Source organism: Salminus brasiliensis, chromosome 1 (assembly GCF_030463535.1).
Source record: "Salminus brasiliensis chromosome 1, fSalBra1.hap2, whole genome shotgun sequence".
Classification (NCBI taxonomy): domain Eukaryota; kingdom Metazoa; phylum Chordata; class Actinopteri; order Characiformes; family Bryconidae; genus Salminus; species Salminus brasiliensis.
In genome coordinates, this window is record NC_132878.1 from 79,254,030 (window position 1) to 79,271,895 (window position 17,866).

At 38.5% G+C, this 17,866-nt stretch overlaps 1 protein-coding gene across 1 annotated transcript; it reads left to right on the plus strand.

Moving 5' to 3' along the window:
- Positions 1-3,033: 3,033 nt before the first annotated feature.
- On the plus strand, positions 3,034-17,460 carry tfr1b (transferrin receptor 1b). Its single transcript, XM_072690273.1, has 19 exons — positions 3,034-3,115; positions 7,189-7,240; positions 7,582-7,804; positions 8,367-8,556; positions 8,746-8,883; positions 8,982-9,069; positions 9,342-9,464; positions 9,616-9,711; positions 9,834-9,973; positions 10,550-10,719; positions 10,797-10,913; positions 11,874-11,959; positions 12,063-12,126; positions 12,492-12,559; positions 12,884-12,951; positions 13,228-13,318; positions 13,435-13,665; positions 13,810-13,962; positions 14,091-17,460. The coding sequence occupies exons 2-19, from the start codon at positions 7,196-7,198 to the stop codon at positions 14,331-14,333; spliced, it is 2,334 nt and encodes a 777-aa protein (XP_072546374.1). The 5' UTR covers positions 3,034-3,115; positions 7,189-7,195; the 3' UTR covers positions 14,334-17,460.
- The last annotated feature ends 406 nt before the right edge of the window (positions 17,461-17,866 follow it).

Here is a 17,866-nt window from a genome sequence, read left to right on the forward strand (position 1 = left end):
ATGGATCTTCTGGATCCTAGTCTATACAAACTAGCTGAGGATATATCTGGGTAAACAGTGAAGCACTTTTGTAAGACTGCTAAATGTACATTACATAAAACTGTTTCACTTACATATAAATGTATCACTAAATTGAATCACCTGAAAGGCACATCCACCTCTCTACATACAGAATCTGGGGCTACTACAACAGAACTTCAACTGCATGAACATTTTTAGTAAAATGCTAATGATCTCACAATGCTTCACAAAGAATTTCGATTCTACGGCTCTACATTTGATTCTTCATTCTTGCACATCTGTTTTAAACCTTGAAAACCTGTACTATTTAGCGCAGTAAGATCGCTGACGGAAGCACAGGAGCACTAACGGTAGCCATTCAAGCCACTGTATTAACATAAACACCCCTTTCACATGTTTTTTATCTGTGGGTGTAAAACCCTTAGGCTTTAGAAGAGTTAAGCAAACATATCATTAGCCTGTCACTGGAAGAAAGTACCTGTCTGGGCGTTCATAAAATACAGCATGTCTTTGACAAGGTGGTATGTGTATATCACAGGACACCATTGGTTGTGATTTACAGAGTTTTGCACCATACTATCTGTCATTCTGTCTGTCAAATCTGTCTACCCAACTTCCACCATTGAAGTACCTCATGAATAATAAGCACTTGAGGAGGAAACTGCACATTGTGTTTGGACTCCTATGAGCAACAACAGGATTCCTTCGTAGGAATCAGGTTTCATTATTAGTTCTGCAAATACAATGATCAAAGTCACTATCACCAGGAAATGCTTTGCACATGTACTTTACAAGGTTTCAGCAAACACAATGATCCTGTATTTGAAGAAGTGATTTGATCTTTTTGGTTAAAAAGATGTTGCCTCTAATACATCTACACTACTACTAACTACTAAGTACTTTAGAGCCCAGAACATGTTAAATAACTTTATATTTATTACTAATTAAAGGCTTGTGCTTTCATATGTAGGTAAACAACTGTTCATGTAGAAGACTGTCATGAACACAGGATGGGAAAATCAGTCATTGTTTTGAACCCAAAAGTAAATGTATAAAAATATACATACCATACATACACAATATGCAGTATACATGACCAACTAGGAGGAGACCCACAGGAAGACCCAGGACCCGCTCGAGGTATTATATCTCTCGGCTGGCCTGGGAGCGCTTGGGGATCTCCCAGCAGGAGCTAGTAGAACTTGCTGGGGACAGGGATGCCAGGGCTTCTGTGATCGCCCTCTAGTGCGATGCAAAAATCTGGGCAGCCTAATTAGCTTGTTCATGGTCTTTGTTAGGAAAGGGCAGATGATTCAAAACATTTGACTCCTCAAACACTGTCCCGACAGTCAGCTATAAAATAATTTGCTGAAGAGTTTCATCAGAAGAACACCTCGCCAACTGTTAAGCACTGGGTGGTGCAATCATGCTTTTGGCTTGTGTTGCAGCCAGTGACACAGAGAACATTTCACACCAAATACCAAATACCAGCCAAATCTGGAAGCAAACATCAATTAAAAAAAGCTGTTTGTTATTGTTATTATACAAATACTAATTTTCCACCATTATTTGCAAATAAATCAGACAATGTGATTTTCAGAAAATTTTTTTCTCATTTTATCTCTCATAGTTGAGGTCTGCCTATGATGTCAATTACAGGCCTCTCTCATTTTTTTAAGTGGGAGAACTTGCACAATTGGTGACTGACTAAATACTTTTTTTCCCCACTGTATATCCATAAATTTATGGACACCCCTTCTAATTTTTGCTTTCAGCTACTTTACGTTGCACCCATTGCCCACACATATGTGCAGTGCACACACACAGCTTGTCTAGTCCCTAAAGAGACGTACTGCCAATAGAATAAGACTCGCTGGAGCAGATGATTCAGTCGGCACCCTGCCTATTGCCAGGTGTGAGCTGTGGAGCAGTGGAACAGTGCTCTCTGGAATTAGACTGCGAGGTACTGCTGTTTCCTAGGATTGTTGCCCAAAATATCTTTCCAAGACTTATATTAAGCAATTTAAGTGAGAGACAATATACAATACTAGCTATCTAGATGCCAAAATAAACACTGCACTGTAATGTTCCGTGTGCATTCATTCACTCTTTAGGTTCGTGATCTTCCCTGCATCAGTGCTATTTCCTCGGTCTCAATGGGTCTGTCCCAAGGGCTGTAAAACAAGGAAAAGTCTTTCCAGGACTCTGAGGTGTCTACGTGACTAAGCACATGCTTCCTGGCTCTCTCTGAGGTGTGCACAGGGGGCAGCAGTGGGCGGTCTCTACAGCAACCGCTGCCCGTTCGATTCGGTTCATCGAACCGAGTCTTTAGAACTGTCGGTTTGAATCGAGTGTCTGAATCTTTGATTCACAAGTGCAACTATAGGGGTTTTTCAAAAGGTCCACATTAATAAATTAATCATGAAAGTCACTAAATCTAATTGATGTGAAATGCACCATTCTAATGTAAAGACAGCCAGATGTCAAAATTGTGTAATACCCCTATATAAGCTCATCAGAGGAAGCCATTGCATGGTTATGGTTATGACTATGTTACCTGATGCCTGAGTCACTGTTTATCAAACGTTTTGTGACAAAGTTTTAACATAAAGCATGCAGGTAGATGTAAGTCACAATTAAATTGGAGAGATTTGACTGGTTTACGTTATAAACAGTGCATGACAAATGTCAGAATATGTGCATTGTAAAATATACTGTAATGAAACGATCGGTTCAATCCTTTGAATCGGTTTAATCCATTTCCCTTTGAATACCTTTGTTTACATCTATGCAATTGCAGATAATACAGATAATACACATTGTTAATTTAAAGTTTATTTTCATTTCTATCATATTATAAAACACGTTTTTATGAATACTAATTGTTAAAGAGTGTAAACCCTATATTACCCTTCGATTCAGTTGAAAATGCAAATGAGTTTGACCGAATCATAAGAAAGAACCGGTTCTAACGAAGTGATTCATTCCTCTGTCTGCACTTGAACTTCAAGAACAACGTGGTAACAGACCGCGTGTTCAAGGCAGGAGCAGAATTTAGTCTTAAGATTCCCACTGATTTCCAGCTCCAGTTCAGGTGAGAAGCCTAATTTTGCAGAATCGCTCAGGCACCTTAAGCAAACCGATGGCATTACTTACAGTTAATTCATTTTTCGCGGATTGATAAAGCTGACAGTAGCTAGCTAGCTTAGCCTCCTGATGTAGGAGGAAGCCATTCATTAATGTGAAGGGGTTTCTGTCAAGTCAGTGAAAGAAAACGCAGGGATTAACGAGGCTGCATGGCTACTGTATGCATTAACATTATATTTAATTAATCTAAATGCAATGACAATACACGCTGTGTCTTAATGCATGTTTTATTTTGTCGGTTATCTAGCTAGCTAGCTAACTTCCTGTTACTGGTGACACAGCGGCCAAGCCACATTAGCTCCTCACTAACGTTAGATTGATGTAGCTAGCTAGCTAACATACCTAGCTAGATGAGATCTTATTCTGGTGGTGAATTGTGTTCTGCGACAAGATCCTCTGATGGTAAACCGATCAAAGTAGCTAGTGCTAGATAAACGGGTATAGCGAGTTGAGCTGTCAGTTGGATGGGCTAGATAGCCAGCTATGCTAACATGCTAGGCGCTATGTTACCTATCAGGGCATGGCTAGTTAGCATTAGCATCACTGTCCCTAATATGCAGCTTTAGCGCCAATGTTCTGATCTAGTCCGCTTTACTCATGTTAACAACACTCTCACTTCTAGTGAGTAAGATTAGTTTCTGTAGTTGGGTGCCTTTTAGCCAGCCTTTGCTGCGGGTTCGGCGTTTTGACCTTGGTGTCACTCAGCTGTACTCACTGATTGTCCTCCACATGGTCCTTCTAAGTAGCTAACAGGCAACACAACGTGGCCGTGAAAATCTAGCAGTATTGGGGTGTGTAACAGGGCTGATTTTCAGGCTTGACAGGATTTTTACTTAACTGGATGTAACCCTGATTTATTGTTTTATGGGTGTGTAGGAGTGAGTTGGTATCAGCACGTTGATGAAGAATCCCTATATGATCTGATATCTGATATTTCCCAATATTATCTAAGCACTGAGGTCCCATATTTGTGTGTATGTAATTAAGTGCAGCCCTTTCAATAACAATAATACAAAAAACCTAATATGTATATGTATATATGTGTGTGTGTCTATTTGTGTAATGTACATATCAATATGATAATTATATGCCGACTGAAGACTGTCTCTAGTGAGTCTATAGCTACAGAGATTTTTCTGAGTTAACAGCGAAGCACTTTTGTAAGTGGATCAGAGCTTTTGCTATATGCCTTAAAAGTAAATGTAAAATAGCCTGAACTACCTCTTATAAATCCTCATACTCAGTGTCCCCTTTGCAACCGTATTTGCCTTTTCTTAATGGTCACAGAGAGCTTCATCATATTTATATAAGTTGCATAGGTTTTTATTGTTTAAAATGTTGAAGTATTTTATGTTAAACTTAACATTAATGACTTTGTCCTTGTGCCACCTCAATATGGAATATATTGTTGCAGTCATTGAAATTCTTCACTTTTTTTTTTGACACAATGTGAATCTGACAGCTGTGCTTTTAAGTCTAATCTGTGTATGAAATCTTCTGCCGGTTTGTTTTTTATGCTTGTAAGCTTTTTACCCATCAGAAGAATCAATACACACTGTTTCTAGGCTTCACTGCCTGCTGTTGATGCCGTTTCACTTACGAAACCTGTGGTTAAGAATCGGTGTGTAGCAAGAGCAATCATTCTAAAAAGGCCTGCAAGACAGGGAAGACTGTGTTGGAGTGAAGATAGCATTTGGTGCTGTCTTGTACTTATTTACTAAAAACGCACAAGCACTCACTTATTACAAATGTGTGCACACACACATACACCCACACAAATGTTGAGGAATACGGGATCACTTCTCTATTATTTGGCTTCAGGTGTTGAACCGACATTGCCTTGTGTTGAGCACACAGACCCTTGTTGATGTGGGTGTTGTAATCTGCCTGTCACTTCACATTTGGTCTTAAAGGTATAGTTTGGCCAAAAAAAATCAAAATTGCATGATTTTGTCATTACCCCAGATGCAATTGATCAGCCAAGACAGGTTTCATATGTGAAGTTAGGAATTTAAGTGTAGTGGTTGACTTTAAATGGTAAATACATTTTTTTCACTTATCATTTGAAGTGTGTGTTTCTCTACATTTGAATTTTAGACTTTTACAACTCTTAACGTTTGTAGTACATTCCTCACTTTTAATAGATGATTGTTACCACTGCCATGCTGTAACCTGCCGTGTTTACCTCTCAGCCTTTTTCATTTGCTTTATTGAACAAGCCAGGCGCTCTGTGCCATGCGCCAGTCTGGCGCCTTTCTTATCTATTAGTGTATTACTTTGCTCACTTTGTGATGTAAAAACTTTGTTTTTGGGGGAGGATTGATAGTCTTGCCAATGGATCAACTCTGAGTTTTGGCTGGCTTATATAATTGATCAGGTTCTGACAGCTGGTCAGAAGTGAATATCTGGTTCCTTAATACTTTTTATTATCCATGTCTGGCTGTAGCAAATAACGGCTAACTGGATTTCTCCATGCATCCAGAGTCTCTCTGTCTTTGTGACCTTCACATGGTTTTTGATGGTAATGCGATATGCTCTGGGAGAAAACCCTGAACCGCATGCTATGCTTTGTGAAAACCCGTTTGGCCTATTAGTTGGTTACTGTGCTTTCAGACACGGAAGCATTTAGTAATATAACTCCTTCCTGTAGTTTCAGTGACCTAAAATGCTTTATGATGAATAGGTCATGGGAGCATGTGGTACAACCTTGCAGCATCTCGATGTGCTTCAGAAGCTTTTCGTCCAACAGTAATACAGACCATTTATTATAATAGATAATAATAGTCTATTTATTATACGGTCATGTTAAAAGTGCCTTTTGTGAAAGGTTGAAACCATTGGACAAGTGCTGACTCTAAAAACGTAAGCCTCTCTTTTATAATAAGGAAACAACTTGTCCTTAATTATTACCTAAATGTGTCATCCAGGACATATCTTGCCTGTTTAGGCTGCAGTTTAGTCATGACTGTTCTTTGTGTAAGGAGAGAGACTGTTGGTTGTGAAAGTACCGGCCAAAAATTGGCGCCAGCTGTGGCATTGTGGGGGACTTTTAAGGAAGTCGTGTTCATCTTCCTCTAAAATCCTTTTTTTGTGTTCAAAACGTAAACGGTTAGGGTTAAGGTTTTGAAAGGCAGGACATGATGAAATGATTTCTTTGTAGCACTCTTTCAGTCTTTTTGGTTTTTTTTTGTGAGACTGTATCAGTTAAGAACATAGTTGAACCATATTCCACTGCAGTTATGTCTGATAGATAGATAGATAGGTAGGTAGGTAGAAAGATGGATTTATCTTTAGTGTCCTGTTCAGTACGAGGCAATAAAATGGCAAGGTAGAGCTAGGCAATATGACGATATTGTATCGTATTGTGGTACATTTTGTTATAGAGATACACAGTGTGCTTTTCTAAACCTTTTGAGGAGACTGTTAAGGCCATTAAAATATAACTGTCATGTAACAATATTGGGCACACTATTTGTTTTTTAAATAGAGAACTACAATTCTGTGAGTATATACATAAAGTATGTGCAAATTTGCATAAACTATATATATATATATAGCATGCATAATATCATTCACAGTCTATGATCATACAGCATAAAGGCTGTGTTGAAACACTGTTTTGACTTGACCTTAACGAGTTGACCTTTTGAGGGTACTTTTACAGTGGAACTTTGCGGACTAAACTTTACCCAGTTTAGTCATGTGGACTATTTTCTAAAATGTAGGTTTATAAGCAAAGTTATCTGCAATATGTAGAGGCTGCTTAGGGCCGCTGTACTGCACTGCCGTTATATAACTCTCATATTGATTTTATGTCTTTACTTTGTCTGCAACTGGTACCATGATGTCTGGAAAAGCAAAACACATCACTTCCAAAACTCCAAAAAACAACAAACCTTGAACTTTGGAACTGTGCAGATGTGCATATAATGTTGCTGAGAGTGTAGAAGGGGCACACACTCAAAGGAAACCCTTTCTGTCCATTTGAAGTTTAATGCTTTTTTGACTTTCTATTTTCAGATCCGTCATGGCAGGGCCAATTAATCAAGCAAGAGTGAAGATTTCCAAAATAGTAAGTACTGCACTCAAAAGAAAAGTCAGACATTTCAAGTACAGCTGTTCTAAAAATGCATCCGTTTTTTGTCTTCATGTTTTTCTTCATGAGTATTTGGGGGGGATTTTTAGATTTCTAACTAGTCAGTGCTGCTTTTATAAGGTGAAGTCAGACACTTCTGTTATAGCTGTACCAGAAAGCTGCTGGAATAGTGTATTGGAGTCTAGTGGCTGTATGTTTATTTAAATTTCTTTGTTAAAGATGCAGTGGCATCAAATATTCAAATATATTCAATATATAAATATTCAAAGAATTCAAATTCAAAATAACAAATTTATTATTTTTTTTTTTTTAAACAGTTTAATGGTGAACCACAGTCATACACACGCTTCAACCTAGACCAGAACAATGATGGAGAAAGCAGTCATGTAGAGGTGAAGCTCTCTGGTGATGGTGAGGAGGAGATGGACAGCGCAGAGGCAGGACGCCACCATGCCACCAGCACCTACACCCAGAGGCCACTGCGTACCTACAAGAACATATGTTACGGGGCACTGGTGATTCTGATCTTCTTCCTCGCCGGTAGGGTGCTTCTGAAAGTCATGCCACTGTGATGTAGAGCTGTACCCACTTGTTCACATTGTCACTGTCGTAACACACTCCGAACTGTATTAGAGGAGAAAATAAATTAAGTGTTCTTATCTTTAATTTGGGGTAATATGATTCATTTTTATTTTGACAGTTTGTAGGTTTTTACCATGAAATGTTGGTATCTGTCATTTTCAAATGGTGGGGAGAAAATGGAGAAGGGAGGTTTTGATAAGACAGCAGTACTATAGGGCATGACATTATGACCTATTGCAATACACTACCAGAAGCATAGGGGGTAATATGGCTTCAATTGCTGCTTTGCACCGTAAAATGAAAGATTATTAAAACAAATACATTCAGAAAAAATGCATATTATCTTAAACATCTAGTGTTGTGGGGTTGGGTTTTTTTTTTTTTTTTTTTTGTGTATGATATTGTGGTAATGTTCTTTGCTACAGTAGCCTTTAGTGATTTATTAGCTTATCGTCTTGATATTGCCGAGCACATAATGCACTAATGGACTAATGCTTTTCTCTTTTTGTATGTGTATCAGGTTACCTTATTGGCTATGTGACGCATGGCAAGTCGGTTGCCAGCAAACTGCCGTGCACCACCGTGCAGCCGGAAGGGCCTACGGATGAAGGGGAGATGGTCCATCCCCCAGAGCCCACTTTGGATTGGAGTGACATTACTAGCATGCTGCAACAGCAGCTGTCATCTGCAGCCTTTTACCAACAACTAGGGTACCAAGTTTTTAATGCTCACAAAGATATATTTAATACTCAGACCTGTTTTAATGTCTATTCTACATGTACGTCCCAGACCGAAATGCTGAATAAATCAGTCATTTACTACAGTTCAGATCAGCTATTTCTTAAAGACTAGTACAATGACTAATTCCCCTCTCCACCTACCTTCCCACCCCATCTCAGAAATTTTGCCATAGATGAGCATGAGGCAGGCAGTCCTGGTGATGAGGGGCTGGGCAACAAAGTATTAAACATTTTCAAGAGCCTGGAAATGACTCCCTGGACTGACGAGCACTATGTTCAGCTACAGGTGCCTTCCAGGTCAGTATTACTTGGAAACATTATTTGTGAGTATTTGAGGAGTCTGTGTTCATTGCAAGATTTTTAATGTCATTTGCTGATGTCTTGTTCACAAACAGGGGCAATCCAAACAAAGTCCTCTTTGATTCTGAAGAGATTGGACAACCAACAGGATACTTGGCTTACAGTGCTACAGGAACCACAGCGGTATGTCATTGTGCAGGCTTATTGTTCTCAGGAAGAGGCGTGTCCTCAGGCTTTATTTACAGAGATAATTGCGTTAGGATGGTGTCAGTGGAACAGCTTTGCATAAAAGAGTAATAATACAAGGCAGATATGTGTTGCGTGTCCTGCAATATGAATCAGTCAAAATTCAAACTTCAATTCTTTACTCGTCATCCTTTGTTTATGTAACTCCAAGCTGAATGTGGATGCTTTCAGCTCAAAGCTGAAAATGTGTGTTTGATCCTCCCTCACAGGGCAAAGTAATCTATGCTAACTTCGGCCAGATGGAAGATCTGAAGTACTTGCAGGAAGTTAAAATCAACCTAAACCAGAGTGTTGCCCTCATAAGAACTGGGAAAATCAGCTTAGCGGAAAAGGTAATGCAAACTTCACGTACTTCCACTAAAAAATAATTTCCTTTTATGCTGACAATTCTTTTGGATTTCCCAAAGGAAAATGAAAGTTCAGTTCAACTGTTTTATTGTGCCAGAAGCATTGAAACGACCTTACTGTGAGTGTCTTGACTAGGTTGCCAATGCTGCTAAGTTTGGTGCAGCTGCAGTTTTGATCTACCCAGATTCAAGAGAAAATGACGTTGACCGCAGTACTGAGCTCTATGGCCATGTGAGTCCCTGTAACTGTACTGATACTGATGTATTACAGTGCTGTTACTTTCTAAGCTGAACCGCCTTTAATCCCTCACTTTTAGAAAGCTTATCCCCACCTCTCTGTGTCCTTCAATCCAGGTCCACTTTGGAACTGGTGATCCTTACACTCCAGGGTTCCCTTCTTTCAACCACACCCAGTTCCCCCCTGCCAAGTCCTCAGGTCTGCCTGGAATACTAGCTCAGACCATCACTGCAGACATGGCCCTCAAAATCCATAAGTAAGTTGGACTACTAGCCTGGATGGCTGTTGCAATTGTATTAGACATGATGCGTTTAATATTTTTAGTTTTCATACAATGTTTTTGCCTTAATATTTGTGCTATTCCCAGATTATTAGGATTATCATCACTGTAACAATGGAGAGAGGGCATTAAAAAAGTACATTAAGGCAATAATCAGTATTCAAGTGAACATAATAGCCCTTGATATGGCGTTAAGGACTTTTGTGGTTCATCCATCTAACCAACCATAGAACTTCTTTGATGGGTTTGAATTTTGAAAACACTACATAAAACGGGGGTTAGAGACTCTGCAGTATTTTATCAAACATTTGATGATTTTATGAAGAGCTTGTAGTTTTATTATTTTGTGCAGAACTTATGGAAACTGATTTTGTTTGTAGAATATATTTGTTGGAGTTTAACAACTGGAGATCAACAATGGAAAATGGCTTTTGTGGTTTATGATTTTAGATTTATGATTAACATGCAATATATTGTGCAACCCTATATAGAATTGATTGCAAGCAGAACTTGTGCTGGATGTTTTATAACACTAACTACTCTAAATCACAGGAAATTGGGAGGAAAAGCAGCCCCTGAAAATTTTAAGGGAAATCTAAGGGGCCTAGCCAAATACAACCTCGGAGGAGAGAATGGCCTGGTAAATGTGACTGTTAATAACGTTCAAACTGACACCAAGATTCATAATGTCTTTGGAGTCATCAAGGGTTTTGTTGATCCAGGTGAGTTGCTGTCAAGAGTTTACAGTGCATTCCAAAACATGGCTGTGTACAATATGAACTCAGAGTTGTTTCTGCAGATCGTTACGTGGTAATTGGTGCCCAGAGAGACTCTTTTGGCAAGGGATTTGCCAAGTCCACTGTTGGGACCTGTCTGCTAGTGGAGCTCGCCAAAGCCATTACACAAATGAAGAAAGGTAAAGTGAAGCCACGACTCGCAGCTTTATTTGTCCGCTATTAGGGATGGTCATTGTTTTTCGTACATTTAGTATCCACTTGTTTATGTTGCATAATTTACCACAGCATGACTAAGATGCACTTTGTTAAAACTCTCAGTCCTAAAAAATAACTAGTAAAATCTCAAAATGTAAAAAGATGACCATGATTCATCATGAGTTTAAAATTAAAAGATTTTAAAATGATATGGGGAAAATGTTTCAGTATTAGATACATTGAATAAAACAAACAAAACGGTATAATTAAACCGAGCAAAATTCATTAACAGGTCAACAGATTCTCCAGAGAGAGAGAAGAACCTGTGTAATGTAATTCCATATGTCATGTAAATTCCATGTAAATTATTAACTTCATATGACGTTATATGTAAAACATGACCTCATTTGTTATTTAAATGTCAAAAGGTATCTAGTATTGATCATCAAAACATTTAAAATAAAATACAAATTTAGTCAAGTTTAGTCAAAAAAAACTAATGACTAATGATGGCATCTGTCAATATGACTGCATCAGCAGTGTCCTGTTAGCATTGTCCCTTTGCAGTTTAACAACTTTAAAGATTGAAGAAAACAAGAAGAAGAAGAAGAAAACAAGGTCTTACTTAATGTCACCATGTCCTTCTTGTTCTCAATAACCAGACCATGTGTGTCAAAGAATCTAGAAGTCTCTGAAAAGGTGAAGGAGAAGAAAAGAGTGGTTGGGGGGGGGGTCTTTTAAAAAGAGATTATGCAGAACTTGAATAGCTTGTTCCGTAGTTCATACAAAGTTCATATAAAGAATTAGTATAGGGATCTCAGATGAGTTGTTTTCTGTTTTAGAGTAATACATTTCTATAATATACTTTCTTCTGGTTCCTGTTGAGTTGGCGTTTTTTTTATTATTATTATTTAATTATTTTTTAAACCCCTCTCACCTTACAGATGGATTCACACCCAGGAGAAGCATTGTGTTTGCCAGCTGGAGTGCTGGGGATTATGGCACTGTTGGGGCTACTGAGTGGCTGGAGGTATTAAGTCATCCAACATTGACTTAAATAAACAAAAAACTAATTTTATTCATACATATAAAATAAAGTGCATTTATTCTGACTTGTGGCCTATATTAAACAGGGTTATCTGGCTTCACTGGACAAAAAAGCTTTTACCTACATCAGTCTGGACGGTGCAGTTTCAGGTATGTTAAAAATCCATCATTATTGTTGTGTGGGTTTTTAAAAAAATGTTTTCCTTCCTTTTTTCTTTAAATTATTATTTCATTATTTAATTATTTAATTTGCATATTAAAAAAACATACCAAACCTGTATTTCAACAAGGGAACAAGTTGAAAGTGCATACACAAACCCGGTCTAAATTAAATAGGATTGGGATATATATATATATATATATATATATATATATATATATATATATATATATATATATATTAGCATATGGAGAACTAACCCATTGTGGGTTATTTAAAACAGTCTCACAGTTGTACCACAGTGATGTCTTGTCTTATCTTTTCTGAGGACGTATTGGATGGTTTTTGTCTGCAGGTGCCGGTGCGTTCAGAGCATCAGCCAGTCCGTTATTGTACAGCCTTCTAAAGGAAACCATGAATGAGGTTGGCAGACCTGCTCACTGTTCATTATTAGCAGATTGTCATGGTTGCACAAAAACCTCTCATCTCCAAAATGGCAACTTTCAATGAAATGGTCATTTTATCAATTCCTACGTGAATTTGGAGCAGTTCTATTGGTCCATTCATCATGAAATTGAACACCTGCCAGATTCAAATTGTCAAAAAGTGGAAAAACTGTAAATATGGAGATACAGGGTTTTTGCATGACTGCAACAATATGCATTTTTATACACACACACACACACACATTCTTGCATCTCTGGTCTGTACAGTACAGTAAGATACACTTCTGTACTTCCTTTAAAGGTGATTGACCCAACAAATAAGGTGTTGACCCTGTTCCAGAAATTTGCTGGAAGTAATTTTGAGACTATGTAAGTACATTACTGTTAACTGACTGCCAGTATTATTTCTTTTGGTGGTGGTAAAACTGTAGAATCATTCTGGGTTTTGCTTCTTTTGCCAGATTGCACTGATGTCCTCTTCAAAACCCTTTGTAGTTTAATTGCTGGGTGTTAGTTAAAAAGTATTTTTACTATCACGCTTCATTGTAGTTAAAAATGCATACAACCCTAAATACACAGTCTTAATACGATATCCTTAGTGTGTGTGTTAACTTCTGCCCACTCCCCTATCCTACACTTTTGCAGTCTGGAACCCATGAAGATGGAGGATGGCGCCTACCCTTTTCTGACTTTCTCTGGAATTCCCTCCATCTCCTTCCGCTTTGTCTCAGATGGGGTAGGGTTTGCTTTTAGAAATATATTGTATCTGTTGTTGGTTTACTGACCGCAGTCCTGTGTTACTGTGTTTGCCCAGTTTTTCATTAATCTGATTTTAATTTGATCTTTCTCCAGATTCCTTCAGACTACAAGTTCTATGGAACAGCTCTAGACAATAAAGAAAATCTGGACATTGCCACCAAGGGGCGTCTGGGTGACTTCTGCGTGTTGGCTGCTCAGGTGGCTGGGCAGATGGCCCTCAGGCTGGTTCATGACCATCTTCTCAAGCTGGATGTGACCTCGTATACCCGCCTCATCAGAAAGCATGTGGCCACAATCCACAAAAGGGTCTATGAGCTCAAACTTGTAAGTAGATTTCTTTCAATTGTGTGTTTTAGTTTTTGGACTTTGCTTTATAACATCAGTGTTTTAATTTTTTTTTTAACAAAACTAAAGGATAAATATTCTTTGATAGCCTGGCTTTGGATGAATTGACATTTTGTTTTACAGGCTAGCACCATGTCTTCACCCCTGACATCTCAGTGGCTGACTACGGCGGTGGGCTCCTACAGCCGTGCCGCTGACTCTTTGATGAATGACATTCAGAACAGTGACCTGGAGGACAAGGAGATGTGTCGCAGCATCAACGACCGCATCATGAGGGTAAATCAGTTTGCTCTGTTTGGCCAATCACACACAGTAGTCGTCACTTTCTCACAGAAGTCTGGGACATTCTGGACAGGCATGGTGTGCTTTGCTCTGGCTGATGTGTTTATTCTAATCTGTTGCAGGTGGAGCACAACTTGCTCTCCCCGTATGTCTCTCCGAGAGACGTGCCCTTCCGCCACATTATTTTTGGCACTGGTGAATTCACAGTATCTGCACTGACTGACCACCTGAGGGACCTGAAGGAGAATGTCAGTGGAACTAATGCCGACTTCCTGCGCAACCAGTTTGCCTTGACCACTTGGACCATCCAAGGCTGTGCCAATGACCTGGCTGGAGATGTGTGGGCCTTGGATAACGAGGTCTAATGAGCAGTGTCTGTCGGCATGACACATAGGCGGGCCCAACGTTTTCGTTTGTTTAAAATATTTACCATTTGGGCGGAGTAAGATACTGAGTGAAGGGTGCTTTTTCACTTAAGAATTTAAAGAACATCAGATGTTTAGGGGAAAAAAAAGGGGGGGGGGGGGTGCGGCAAAAGTCAGAATATTTAAAAACATAATTGAATACTGGTCTGGTTAATAATCTAAGTTACATCACATGATTAGATTACCTGGCCTTGTTCGATGCATAGCTGATGTTAATTATTTGAATACAAATTTTAATTAACATGAATTACTTTTACTAAGTCCTGCTGAGCTGCTTATCACAATCTTCGAGATGAATTCTACTGACATAATCCGGGGTGGTGCCGTATTGAACAATGACTTAGTTTACCAATACTTAAACTATTGTTAGTATTAAAATGTACAACAAAAAAAACATGAGGAAATGATTGCACTTGCGTTTCAAGTTCTAAGCAGCTTGAGTCATTTTGAGAAATTTAAGTAATCTCCTGCTGTCTTATCTAGTTAGGGCAATGAGAAGCAAGTGCTTGTGACTGCATCAAGCATTCATGGCTGCCAACGTGGTACTTTTAACCTGGTTGTTTCCAATCGCACTTATTCTTAAACCCCGGAAACCAAAGCTCTTGCGGGGGGGGAACCCTCTGCCTTTGCCATCTATTTAAATGACGGCCTTACCCGTTCAGCATTGAGAGAATCGTGTTCGCTCCTTATTTATTTATCAGTGACAGTGTTCACTATAAATGTGTCTTTTTCTTTTTATTATCGGAAGCAGTGCCTTCCATAATTGTGACGGTTATACTGTCAGTTTATTAAAGCAGCATCTGCTATCAGAAATACATGTTACCAACAGCTGTCACCAGAAATTTAATCTGGACCTCTTTTCTAAAAAGAAAGTAATCTTTGTAATAAGTTGTCAATGTTTAGCAACCTTGAACGAAAGCGGCTGTTTTTCAGTCTAAATTGTACATGTACCACATCTGTAGCATGTTACAGTGGACAGATTTCAGTGCACGGTTTCCCTGTAAAAAAATAAATAAATACATTAAATAAAAAAAATACATTAATCATAAAAATAGAAGAGCAAAAAATAAATTGACTCAAAACACACTTGCAATTGGCAGTAGAGCAGAAGCCAGTGCCCATTGACTTCAACTGTAAACGTGTTTAGAGTTGACTTTTTTTGCTGTTTATTTCTAGGTACAGGGAAATGTTCGGCCAATTCTTGTTCATGGTAAGCAACTATATGCTGCAGATGTTGATAGAATAGGTTCTAAAAAGCGGAGGTTTTCCTTTACCGCTGAAAAACCCAAAGCAGTTTCCCACAGAGATCGTGAATTGAATCTAATTTTCCGCGTTGCACCTTGTACAACTTTTGTATGTGATGCAACATGTATGTTGTATCATGTATAACATGTATGAAGGGGGGGGGGAATAATTTCTTAATTACAGCTAAACATATCTGGCCATTTCTGTGACAAAGCGTTTTTTGGAACATTTATATTTCTATCCTGAAACATTATCGGGAGCAGTGTCTTCCATAATGTGAAGTGTGAAGGTAGTTTTTGCCTACCAGCGTGTATATATCGGGGGCAGTGTCCCTCATATTTCACTGTAGGGTGGATTAACTTATCGGGAACAGTGTTTCCCATAGTTTTTTTTAATACATATTTATTTTCATTTTTGATGTTGGTGTGGCTTTTCTTGTGTTACTGTCGAGGTCTGTGTAAACTCCTGAAGAACTGTTGTTTATAGTGTCTCCCCCACAGTTCCTTTTCAGTTGGCCGCTGTATGTAATGCTCTCAAGGTTGACATTTTTTTACCAGCAGGGGAGGGAAATCAATGTTGAGCAAACTGACATTTCATAACTGTGGATCATGGCTGGATTTTTTTTCTTCGAAAGCTTCTTGGCACAAAAGAGATTCTTAGATGGCAGAGGGAGCATCATGGTGTACACTCTCTCTACCAGTAAGGATGATCTTAGCACCAAGATGCTTTTGGGAAACTGGGCCCAACTGTAGCTCCATCTGCTGGACAAAGGCATGTTCAAGCCTTTATATTACAATGATAGAGTTTATGATTAGACAGTACATCAGATATCTTCCTGTTTTGGTTTCAGTAGCTTTTTGAAAAGGTGACCGCTGGGGAGCATGAAATATTGATGTTTCTGAGATCGCACATTTTTTTTTATTTTATTTTTTTTTTTAGTTTTGACTCTGCTCGAAATTGTTGCTGTCTAAACAAAACCTTGCATCTCCATTTTTCACGTGCAAACTACAGCTAATCACGGTTTCAAACATTTCATGATAAAAAGGACCAATAAAAATGGACCAGAATTGGATTTTTTTGGTTGCTCCAATAACTTGCATAAATAGTGAATAGGGTCGTTTTTTTTTTTTCTCCTGAAAAGTTGCAATTTTGGAGATACAAGATTTTGTTCCAGCAGTGATGAAATAACGCTTCTAGAGTCCTCTTTCAGTGTTTGCACTTTAGAGTTTGCTAATTGTGTTGGTATGCTTGCAGTTTGATTGGCTCTGTGGCTTCCTTTAGGCATCTGTTACTGTCGCTCTCTTTGGTGGATTGTATGCATATTAATCTCCCTCCTTGTCTTTAAGCCACTCTGTTCAGTTTTGCAGTATCTCTCTATGTCCACACTGAGCCTGGTTGGCTGTTGTATGCTGTTTCTGGATGCACAAATTGAGATGTCTTACAAATCTTATGCAGTACAGCATTCAGACATGGAAATCCAGAAGATCTATCTGCATGTGTTAGTTTCAGAAAGGTGCACAGGGTTTATTACACTCAGAGATTACACTGGTCATCTTCCCTCACTTACAGTTTTACATTTTGGAGTTTGTTCTAATGAGTAAACTTGTCTTTCCAAAAACTTTCTGCTGTTTTCAGGAACAATATTCTTCTTAAAATCCGTATCATTGATGTTAAATGTCAACATTGTTAATATGGTCAAAGTCATCGATTTGCTTTAGTTACAGAGTCATTTTGTGTGGACCGTATGAATTGGAAAATTTTGTCTGAGACCAATTGGATTTTGTCTTTGCTGTGTAATAAACATGCTGTACGCTTACCGTGACCTGCAAATGTGTTTCTCCTTTTTTTTTCTTCTTCTTATAGGAAGGAATTATTACAAGGAAATACAAATATGACCCTAACAAATAGATAGACAAATAGATACAGACAGATAGATAGTTAGATAGACAGACAAATGGAGAGATAGCTAGATAGACACAGAGAGATAGATATGTAGACAGGCAGACAGACAGCTACTTTATTGATCCTAAAGGAAGTTTAGCATCCAGCATAATGAAATTAAGAAGATAAGTACTCCTACACTAAAAGTGAAAAACAACACATGCCTGTGGTGTGCAAAAGTTAAGTGACTTAAATAAATTATATATACATTCAGTTGGATGAATAAAGAAATAAAGGGGCTTAATATGAACATAGAACAATTCTTCTAGTCAGCTTATGAAACCTGT